Source organism: Dendrobates tinctorius, unplaced genomic scaffold (genome assembly GCF_039654945.1).
Source record: "Dendrobates tinctorius isolate UK_male_01 unplaced genomic scaffold, ASM3965494v1 ptg000321l, whole genome shotgun sequence".
NCBI classification, from domain to species: Eukaryota; Metazoa; Chordata; class Amphibia; order Anura; family Dendrobatidae; genus Dendrobates; species Dendrobates tinctorius.
The window spans coordinates 1,862,360-1,874,458 of NW_027361988.1; the positions used below are offsets into that span (position 1 = coordinate 1,862,360).

The window sequence follows — 12,099 nt, forward strand, 5'->3', positions numbered from 1 at the left end:
TTCTGTTGTTTAAGTGTTTCCTTTATTTTTTTGAACAGTGTATATAGATAGATTTTTTTTCTTTGTGTTGGAGGGCCCAATTCCAGCTATTGCTGTGGGACCTGTGATTTCTATCTACTCCACTGTGTACAGGATAATAGAGTATAATAAAGTAGTTATGGACGTGACGTAACTAACATTGTGCAGTGACTCTGCTTTCCATATAGTGATGGATATTTCTTGTTGCTGAAACTGTGATATTTTTTCCACTTTAAACCTTTTTAAACCCCTCTGATCAGTGCGATCATACAACATTCAAGCCTCTGATGGCTCCGGTGATGCCCTGTACTACTGTAGTGCCGTGTATCATCACTGCCTGTCAGTGTAATACTAACGGCCCCATACACATGAGATCAGAGTTGGCTGAACGGACATTTGGCAGACGGCGATCTCTCCCGACTCCCGCCATACACACAAATATTCCAGCTTTCCTGTGGTCTGTATGACAGAGTCGCCTCCAGACTCCTCTAGAGGAGGATTATCTACTGCAGGGGTGGGGGACATCCGGCCTGCGGGCCGTATACGGCCCGCCATATCATTTTGTGCAGCCCAGAGCCGCTTTCCCCACTTTCCCTATTTTTTGGCCGCGGGTCCTTTAAGAATTGCGCGCGGTATCTTGCCGTGCTTTTCCCATCAGTGGGGACTCGGGAGACTCCTGCTGTGCGGCTCCAGGAGAGGGAGAGTTATAATCCTGCTGCAGCAATAGACGAGGGGGCTGCATTGTCAGCGAGCCTGCACCAGGGAGACGCCGGACTCCGTGCACAGGCTCCATCCACTGCTGAGCAAGATAGCAGAGCTGAAAGTGTCACGTCCTCCTGTGCGGCTGCAGTGTGCAAGGTAATCACGATACCTCAGGCCCCATGTACCCCCATGTGCTGTATACCTCAGGCTCCATGTACCTCCATGTACTGTATACTTCAGGCCCCATGTACTACCCATGTACTGTATACCTCAGGCTCCATGTACCCCCCCTGTGCTGTATACCTCAGGCTCCATGTACCCCCATGTGCTGTATACCTCAGGCACCATGTACCCCCCATGTGCTGTATACCTCAGGCTCCATGTACCACCCATGTGCTGTATACCTCAGTCTCCATGTACCTCCCATGTGCTGTATTCCTCAGGCTCCATGTACCCCCCCATGTGCTGTATACCTCAGGCTCCATTTACCACCCATGTGCTGTATACCTCAGGCTCCATGTACCCCCCATGTGCTATATACCTCAGGCTCCATGTATCCCCCATGTGCTGTATACCTCAGGCTCCATGTACCACCCATGTGCTGTATACCTCAGGCTCCATGTACCCCCATGTGCTGTATACATCAGGCTCCATGTACCCCCTGTGCTGTATATCTCAGGCTCCATGTACCCCCCATGTGCTGTATACCTCAGGCTCCATGTACCACCCATGTGCTGTATACCTCAGTCTCCATGTACCCCCCATGTGCTGTATACCTCAGGCTCCATGTACCACCCATGTGCTGTATACCTCAGGCTCCATGTACCACCCATGTGCTGTATACCTCAGGCTCCATGCACCCACCTGTGCTGTATACCTCAGGCTCCATTTACCACCCATGTGCTGTATACCTCAGGCTCCATGTACCACCCATGTGCTGTATACCTCAGTCTCCATGTACCACCCATGTGCTGTATACCTCAGGCTCCATGTACCACCCATGTGCTGTATACCTCAGGCTCCATGCACCCACCTGTGCTGTATACCTCAGGCTCCATGTACCCCCCATGTGCTATATACCTCAGGCTCCATGTATCCCCCATGTGCTGTATACCTCAGGCTCCATGTACCACCCATGTGCTGTATACCTCAGGCTCCATGTACCCCCATGTGCTGTATACATCAGGCTCCATGTACCCCCTGTGCTGTATATCTCAGGCTCCATGTACCCCCCATGTGCTGTATACCTCAGGCTCCATGTACCACCCATGTGCTGTATACCTCAGTCTCCATGTACCCCCCATGTGCTGTATACCTCAGGCTCCATGTACCACCCATGTGCTGTATACCTCAGGCTCCATGTACCACCCATGTGCTGTATACCTCAGGCTCCATGCACCCACCTGTGCTGTATACCTCAGGCTCCATTTACCACCCATGTGCTGTATACCTCAGGCTCCATGTACCACCCATGTGCTGTATACCTCAGTCTCCATGTACCCCCCCATGTGCTGTATACCTCAGGCTCCATGTACCCTCCATGTGCTGTATACCTCAGGCTCCATGTACCCCCCATGAGCTGTATACCTCAGGCTCCATGTACCCCCATGTGCTGTATACGTCAGGCTCCATGTACCACCCATGTGCTGTATACCTCAGGCTCCATGTACCCCCCATGAGCTGTATACCTCAGGCTCCATGTACCCCCATGTGCTGTATACGTCAGGCTCCATGTACCCCCCATGTGCTGTATACCTCAGGCTCCATGTACCCCCCATGTGCTGTATACCTCATGCTCCATGTACCACCCATGTGCTGTATACCCCAGGCTCCATGTACCCCCCTGTGCTGTATACCTCAGGCTCCATTTACCACCCATGTGCTGTATACCTCAGGCTCCATGTACCCCCCATGTGCTGTATACCTCAGGCTCCATGTACCCCCCTGTGCTGTATACCTCAGGCTCCATGTACCCCCCTGTGCTGTATACCTCAGGCTCCATTTACCACCCATGTGCTGTATACCTCAGGCTCCATGTACCCCCCATGTGCTGTATACCTCAGGCTCCATGTACCCCCCTGTGCTGTATACCTCAGGCTCCATGTACCCCCCTGTGCTGTATACCTCAGGCTCCATTTACCACCCATGTGCTGTATACCTCAGGCTCCATGTACCCCCCATGTGCTGTATACCTCAGGCTCCATGTACCCCCCTGTGCTGTATACCTCAGGCTCCATTTACCCCCATGTGCTGTATACCTCAGGCTCCATGTACCACCCATGTGCTGTATACCTCAGGCTCAATGTACCCCCCCATGTGCTGTATACCTCAGGCACCATGTACCCTCCATGTGCTGTATACTTCAGGCTCCATTTACCACCCATGTGCTGTATACCTCAGGCTCCATGTACCCCCCATGTGCTGTATACCCCAGGCCCCATGTACCACCCATGTTCTGTATACCTCAAGCCCCATAAATGGGGTTACCGTAATGAGCAGGTTAGTAGCGCTCTGAACCTGCCTGGCTCCTGCATATAAAACCCCACTGCTGGGAGGAAATGAACTCTAAAGGCCCCGTCACACACAGCGAGATCGCTGATTTTGTGACGCCACAGAGATCTCGCCAGCGACATCGCTGTGTGTGACATGCATCAGCGACCAGCCCCCCCCGCCGGGTATCGCTGATTGTGCTCGAATGTCCTGGGCCATTTTTTGATCATTGGTCTCCCACTGGCCAGCGCGCATCGCTGCATGTGACAGCGAGAGACCAACGATCAACGACGCTGGGAGCTGGTATCCAAGATATATAGATACCCGCTGTTTACCTTGGATACCAGCTTACTAATGTTTAAGACAGTTATTAATGAGTGATGAGCGAGTATAGTCGTTGCTCGGGCTTTCCTGAGCATGCTCGGGTGTCCGAGTATTTTGACATGCTCGGAGATTTTAGTTTTCGTCGCCTCAGCTGCATGATTTATGGCTGCTGGACAGCCTGAATACATGTGAGGAATGCCTGTTTGTTAAGGAATCCCCACATGTATTCAGCCTGTCCAGCAGCCGCAAATCATGCAAATGTGTCGACAGAAACTAAATTTCCGAGCACGCCAAAAAACTCAGAGGACACCCGAGCATGCTCGGGAAAACCCAAGCAACAAGTATACTCGCTCATCATTATTAATGAATTTATACGACCCCGAACGCTATTATAAAATTCCAAATGGCCCTTGGCACAAAAAAGGTTCCCCACCCCGATCTACAGGAAGAACAAACGGATTATCCTCTGAAATTCAGGATGCCGGATCCTTCTCTGCCCTGACATCACCTGTCGGGAGGCCCCCAAATACATTTTATTGTCGGTCAAACGCTCCGAAATCAGTGCTTTCATGGAACTTTAGTCTAATGTGTATGTGTCAGGGGTGCTTCAGTGGCACCGCCACCTCAAGTAACAAGGACACAGATAGCGTGCACGTGAAGGACTCTTACCCGCAGCCACAGGAGTCCTGGCGTCTAACGTGGGTAGGAGCAGAGTAGCTTGAGGACCTGTGGGAGGTGGAGCAACGATGAAGAGCTAGGTTGTGACCGCAGGGAGCGGGGCTTAGCGTCCTACTGCTGCAGATGATGTAGTATACTCGCTACAGGAATACTGAAGTAGAGGAGAGGGGAACTCAGGTCAGGCAAGCCAGGAGGTCATACACAGGGCGGGCAGCGAGGTACAGGAGGGATAATCACAGAAAGGTCAATACGTAGCCGGGGTCATACACAGAGCGGGCAGCGAGGTACAGGAGGGATAATCACAGAAAGGTCAATACGTAGCCGGGGTCATACACAGAGCGGGCAGCGAGGTACAGGAGGGATAATCACAGAAAGGTCAATACGTAGCCAGGGGTCATACACAGGGCGGGCATAGAGGTACAGGAGGGATAATCACAGAAAGGTCAATACGTAGCCAGGGGTCATACACAGGGCGGGCAGCGAGGTACAGGAGGGATAATCAGGGGAAGAGTCTTGAGGAGATCATTTGCATATTCCCAGTGCCTTCTGGGATAAGTGAAGAGTCTCCGCGAGCTCAACGATCACTGGGTTTTGGCCGTTGCAGCTGAAAAGAGGAAATCGGAGAATTTTGGCTCATCTTTCATCTTTTTAAGAAATCTCAAGATGGAAGAGGCCAGGAGCCATTTGGTGAGCTGCATTTCTTGCTACATGTTCACAGATTTACCAGTGGAAAAGCCAAACTTCACATGCCACAAATGCAAGCTTGTGACCCTGTTGGAGGAAAAGTTGCAAAATCTCGAAGAGAGGTTAGCTACGTTGAAGATCATTAAGGAAGGTGAAGAGTTCTTGGACAGAGCAGAATTATCTCTTCATGTTACAGAAAGAGAAGAAATTCGAAGTGCACCTGAAGAAACAGAGGAATGGAGACATGTGACCCAGAGAAGCAGGAGGATCAGGAGGCAGTCAGCACCCATACTGCTCAGAAACCAGTACCAGGCTCTCACGCAGGAAAACGATGAAGAAATACATCAGGATAAGACTTTGCCAACAAACAGCAACCTTGTACGCCTTCAGAGTCCTCCTGGATGGAGAAAGAAAAATGTTGTGAAGAAGAAACGGAGAGTGGTGGTCATGGGGGATTCCCTGTTGAGAGGAACAGAGGCCGCTATCTGCAGACCGGATATAACTTCAAGAGAAATGTGCTGTCTTCCAGGTGCAAAAATTAAAGATGTGTCTGACAGGATATCAGGACTCTTCAGACCTACAGATGACTACCCATTCCTGCTACTACATGTGGGGACAAATGACACCGCAAGAAACGACCTGGAAACCATCTGCAGAGACTTTGAAGACTTAGGCAAGAAAGTGAAAGAACTGGGAGCGCAGGTGGTCTTCTCTTCCATCCTCCCAGTGGATGGCCATAGAACAAGGAGGTGGAATAAGATTCTGCAGGTGAACAACTGGCTACGTCGATGGTGCCGTCAGCAACGATTTGGATTTCTGGATCACGGAGTGAACTACTTATACGATGGACTACTTGCTAGAGATGGGGTGCACCTTACGAAGACTGGAAAGCAGGTATTTGGAAGTCGCCTTGCTACACTTGTAAGGAGAGCTTTAAACTAGAACAACATGGGAAGGGAAGCAAAAGACCAGAAAAAGCCATACACCTGACAAATGCTACTGAGAACTCTGCTATTAGAAGTGGAAAGGAAGAACAAAGACGAAAGAATCTAATTAATAAAAATATTGGCGAAAGAGAAACCAATCACAAACTAAAATGTTTCTATACTAATGCACAAAGCATGGGCAACAAACAAGGAGAATTGGAACTACTAACACAGGAAAAGAAATATGATGTCATTGGAATCACTGAAACTTGGTGGGACAATACACATGATTGGAATACAAGACTAGAAGGATACAACTTATTTGCAAGAAACAGACTTGATAAACGAGGAGGGGGTGTCGCATTGTATGTTAGAAATGCGTATATCTGCACAGAGATTGAAGCTTCAGAGACTGGGAGTTCTGTGGAAACTGTTTGGGTAAGAATACAAGGACAGAACAATGGAAAGGACACCATTGTAGGCATTTACTACAGGCCGCCTGTGCAAGCTGAAGATATGGATGAACTCTTTATGCATCAAATGGCCAAGTTCTCCAAAAAATATGACATAGTTGTCATGGGAGATTTCAACTATCCAGACATTTGTTGGGAATCTCTCTCAGGCAAAACAGGTCAAGGAAATTCTTATCCTCTCTTGCTGACAACTTTATCTTCCAAAAGGTAAGGGAGAAAACAAGGGGAACTGCTACCTTGGATCTAATCCTTATAAACAGGGAGGAAATGGTTGAGGAGGTAAAAGTGGCTGGGACCCTAGGAGGTAGCGACCATGCTATTTTAGAATTTTGGATAACTAGAGGCGGAAGACCTGTGAAGACTCAGACGTCAAGGTTAGATTTCAGAAAGGCAGATTTTAAGGGATTCAGAAAGAGAATTGGAGGGATCCAATGGCTGGATATCCTTAAAGACAAAAATGTCCAGGAAGGATGGGAAATCTTGAAAAATGAAATTCTCAAAGCACAGTTGTTAACAATTCCGAAAAGAGGGAAGAATAGGAAGCATTTAAGGAAACCAGGATGGATGAACACAGAACTTAAGCACATGCTAAAAAGGAAGCAAAAAATGTTTATAAAATGGAAAGAAGGAGGCATATCTAAAGAAGAATATAATGCTGTCTGCAGAACCTGCAAGGCACAAATCAGATTATCTAAAGCTGAAAATGAATTGAGGCTTGCAAGAGATGTCAAAAGCAATAATAAAGGATTTTGGGGATATGTCAAAAGTAAAAGAAAAGTCAAAGATGCTATAGGATTTTTACAGGATGAAAATGATGAAATGGTAAGACAGGATGTTGAGAAGGCTGAACTTTTAAATTCCTATTTTGCATCTGTTTTCTCTCAGAAAGGAAATGTAACATCAACTGTTATTCACTGTCCTATTAAGGGAATAGAAGAATCCAAGATATCTATAAACAGAAAGATAGTGAGGAAACACTTAGCTAACCTAAATGTATTCAAGTCTCCAGGTCCAGATGAATTACACCCCAGAGTACTGAAGGAGATAGCAGAAGAAATTTTTGAACCCCTCTCCATAATCTTTGATAATTCTTGGAGAACAGGAGAAGTGCCAGAAGACTGGAGAAGAGCAAATGTTGTGCCTGTCTTCAAAAACGGGAAGAAGGTGGACCCAGGCAACTATAGGCCGGTGAGTCTGACTTCTATACTAGGAAAGATCTTTGAACAAATTATTAAACAACATGTATGTCAATACCTGGATAAGAATGAAGTGATTAAACAGAGTCAGCATGGGTTTGTAACTAATAAGTCATGTCAGACTAATTTAATTTCCTTCTATGATGGTATTACTGATTGGGTGGATCAAGGAAATGCTGTAGATATAGTATATTTTGACTTCAGCAAAGCATTTGACAAAGTCTCTCATACAATCCTTATTGAAAAAATGACTAAGTATGGAATGGACAAGGCAACTGTTAGGTGGATTCATAACTGGCTTAGTGATCGGACCCAAAGAGTGGTCGTAAATGGCTGCACATCCAGTTGGAAGAATGTCTCAAGTGGGGTACCACAGGGCTCTGTCCTGGGCCCTGTATTGTTCAACATCTTTATCAACGATTTAGATGAAGGAATTGAGGGTAAACTGATTAAATTTGCTGATGACACAAAGCTAGGAGGGATAGCTAATACTAGAGAAGAGAGAGAGAGGATTCAAAAAGATTTAAATAAACTGGAGAAGTGGGCAGCAACTAACAGAATGGTTTTTAACAGGGAGAAATGCAAAGTACTACATCTGGGCAATAAAAATGAAAAAAGCATATATAGAATGGGAGGAATAGGGCTAAGTGACAGCACATGTGAAAAAGACTTGGGTATACTAATAGATCACAGACTGAATATGAGTCAACAGTGTGATGCAGCAGCAAAAAAGGCAAATGCAATTCTAGGATGTATTAACAGAAGCATACAGTCTAGATCACGTGAAGTAATTATTTCCCTCTACTCCTCTTTGGTCAGACCTCATCTGGAATATTGTGTCCAATTTTGGGCACCTCATTTTAAAAAAGACATCAACAAACTGGAGCAAGTTCAGAAAAGAGCGACCAGAATGGTGACCGGTCTGCAAACCCTGTCTTATGAGGAAAGGTTGCAGGATTTGGGAATGTTTAGTTTGCAAAAGAGAAGACTGAGAGGAGACTTAATAGCTGTCTACAAATATCTAAAGGGCTGTCACATTGTAGAAGGATCATCTTTATTCTCATTTGCACAAGGAAAGACTAGAAGCAATGGGATGAAGCTGAATGGGAGGAGACACAGATTAGATATTAGAAAAAACTTTTTGACAGTTAGAGTGATCAATGAGTGGAACAGGCTGCCACGAGAAGTGGTGAGTTCTCCTTCAATGGAAGTCTTCAAACAGAGGCTGGACAGACATCTAACTGGGATGATTTAGCGAATCCTGCTTTGAGCAGGGGGTTGGACCAGATGGCCCAGGAGGTCCCTTCCAACTCTACGATTCTATGATTCTATGATTCTAATCACAGAAAGGTCAATACGTAGCCGGGGTCATACACAGGGCGGGCAGCACGGTACAGGAGGGATAATCACAGAAAGTTCAATACGTAGCCGGGGTCATACACAGAGCGGGCAGCGAGGTACAGGAGGGATAATCACAGAAAGGTCAATACGTAGCCCGGGTCATACACAGAGCGGGCAGCGAGGTACAGGAGGGATAATCACAGAAAGGTCAATGCGTAGCCGGGGTCATACACAGAGCGGGCAGCGAGGTACAGGAGGGATAATCACAGAAAGGTCAATACGTAGCCGGGGGTCATACACAGAGCGGGCAGCGAGGTACAGGAGGGATAATCACAGAAAGGTCAATGCGTAGCCAGGGGTCATACACAGAGCGGGCAGCGAGGTACAGGAGGGATAATCACAGAAAGGTCAATACGTAGCCAGGGGTCATACACAGAGCGGGCATAGAGGTACAGGAGGGATAATCACAGAAAGGTCAATGCGTAGCCGGGGTCATACACAGAGCGGGCAGCGAGGTACAGGAGGGATAATCACAGAAAGGTCAATACGTAGCCAGGGGTCATACACAGAGCGGGCAGCGAGGTACAGGAGGGATAATCACAGAAAGGTCAATACGTAGCCAGGGGTCATACACAGAGCGGGCAGCGAGGTACAGGAGGGATAATCACAGAAAGGTCAATACGTAGCCGGGGTCATACACAGAGCGGGCAGCGAGGTACAGGAGGGATAATCACAGAAAGGTCAATACGTAGCCGGGGTCATACACAGCGGGCAGCGAGGTACAGGAGGGATAATCACAGAAAGGTCAATACGTAGCCGGGATCATACACAGGGCGGGCAGCACGGTACAGGAGGGATAATCACAGAAAGTTCAATACGTAGCCGGGGTCATACACAGAGCGGGCAGCGAGGTACAGGAGGGATAATCACAGAAAGGTCAATACGTAGCCGGGGTCATACACAGAGCGGGCAGCGAGGTACAGGAGGGATAATCACAGAAAGGTCAATACGTAGCCAGGGGTCATACACAGAGCGGGCATAGAGGTACAGGAGGGATAATCACAGAAAGGTCAATGCGTAGCCGGGGTCATACACAGAGCGGGCAGCGAGGTACAGGAGGGATAATCACAGAAAGGTCAATACGTAGCCAGGGGTCATACACAGAGCGGGCAGCGAGGTACAGGAGGGATAATCACAGAAAGGTCAATATGTAGCCAGGGGTCATACACAGAGCGGGCAGCGAGGTACAGGAGGGATAATCACAGAAAGGTCAATACGTAGCCAGGGGTCATACACAGAGCGGGCATAGAGGTACAGGAGGGATAATCACAGAAAGGTCAATACGTAGCCGGGGTCATACACAGGGCGTGCAGCGAGGTACAGGAGGGATAATCACAGAAAGGTCAATACGTAGCCGGGGTCATACACAGAGCGGGCAGCGAGGTACAGGAGGGATAATCACAGAAAGGTCAATACGTAGCCAGGGGTCATACACAGAGCGGGCAGCGAGGTACAGAGTCAGAATACAAGAGACGTTAACCGTGACAGGACCAAGTCAAACACCAAGCAAGCATACGAAGACAGGCATGAAGCACAGACAGAACAGGGTCAGACACACTCAGCCAGGAGTATAAAGGACAGGGGACGGCTCCTCCATGAGGCTATAAGAACCCTCCCCAGATCCGCAGAGAGGCTTCCCAGATTAACCTCTGCACCGCTTAACCTGGAGCCTCAGTAAACCATGACAGTATGGGGGCGTTATAAGGTAACTTATTGGACGCTGCCTCTGGCCCGGCCTAATAGACCTTCACACATTGCAGCCCAGACCCCATTATTAGGCATGTAAGTATCGGAGTAACTAGGCCGCCCCATACTATCGAGTACTTGGAGGCGGGGGGCATTCAGCCAAACTCTGTCACACCTTCTTAGATGCCATGTTTGCTTCTCACAGCAGCAAGTGGTTAAACTGTCAGGGTTTTTGTTGCAGCCTCACCTGTGCCGTCCCTGCGGTGTACATCTATGTTCTGGGGACCAAAAAGATTCATTTCTTTTTAATAAATGTTTAACATGTGAAAAAGTATAAAATGTGTCTTCTGCTTTTTTCTTAATTTTTTCTTCTTACAAGAATTGTTGGAGCCAATTTTCTTTAGAAACATTTTAATATCGGCTTTTTCTGGTGTTTTTCTTGTAATATAGGAAAGCCTAAGGCCAGAAATAATCCCCATAAATCACTGTACATGGAGACTTTGGGATCAGATCATTTCTGTCCGTTGTGTTTATGGAAACAAAAAATCTTTTCTAAAAGCCTCAAACTTCTGTGTGTGACTCAGAGCTGAGATCTAACGTGAGAGAAGATTCCAGTGCGGGGAAGACGGGAAACCTTCATATAGACGGCCGGTGGGGATGGAGGCAGTGACCGACTCTGGCCACATCTGTCTCTAGAGCCGCAGTAGAAGATGAAGATGTCGTCCTCATCATGAAGGAGTTATTTCTCATGTCGCGTGTAATGAATCTCTCCTGCAGTATTGCTAATGCCGATTCCAGTGTCGGTAATGAGAGGAGAATTAGCGTTATGGAAGATGAGTCTATGAGGAACGTGTTCAGCTGCCGACTCCGAGGAGGAAACTGCTTGTTGTCTGTGGCCTAAATATATAGGTTTTATTAGTAGATGTCAGGGAAGAAAACTAAACCCTGTAAGATAATAAATCTCCTCATATGTTTCCCTTATTATCTCCAGTAATTGTATTATTACACAGGATTCTTATGATGTTACATCGGATCATCTTCTTCTCATTCAGGTCTCTACAATATCGGATCCTCTCAGTGAAGATCTTCTACAGAAGAGAATTTTCCTGATTTACCCATCAAAGATGGATATGGACAGAGACAAGATGGCGGAGAGGATGTTACACCTCACCCTAGAGATCCTCTTCCGTCTCACTGGAGAGGTGAGAGATTCTGATGACGTCACATTACATCATTCTTATCTATGGGAATAACAGATGGACAGAACTGGAGAGGTGAGGACTCTGGAAATGTCTGTAGTGAGATTTATTAATGTGTCTCTCCATAACCAGGATTACACAGTGGTGAAGAAGACCTCTAGTGATTGCTGTCAGGACCCTGTGTCTGAGGGATGGGGAAGACCCCTGAGCCCAATCACGGGGCCTCCACCTCACCCCCTGATCCATGAGGACATCAATGACCAGAAGATCCTAGAACTCACCTACAAGATGATTGAGCTGCTGACTGGAGAGGTGACACTGC

General features: G+C 47.5%; 1 protein-coding gene across 1 annotated transcript in view; it reads left to right on the forward strand.

The window, feature by feature from the left end:
- The first annotated feature begins 11,867 nt into the window (after positions 1-11,867).
- Positions 11,868-12,099, forward strand: part of LOC141073961 (uncharacterized) — a 33,851-nt gene continuing 33,619 nt past the window's right edge. Inside the window, exon 1 of the mRNA XM_073561491.1 lies at positions 11,868-12,089. Coding sequence (XP_073417592.1) covers positions 11,868-12,089 — 222 coding nt within the window. The remainder of the gene's footprint in view (positions 12,090-12,099) is intronic.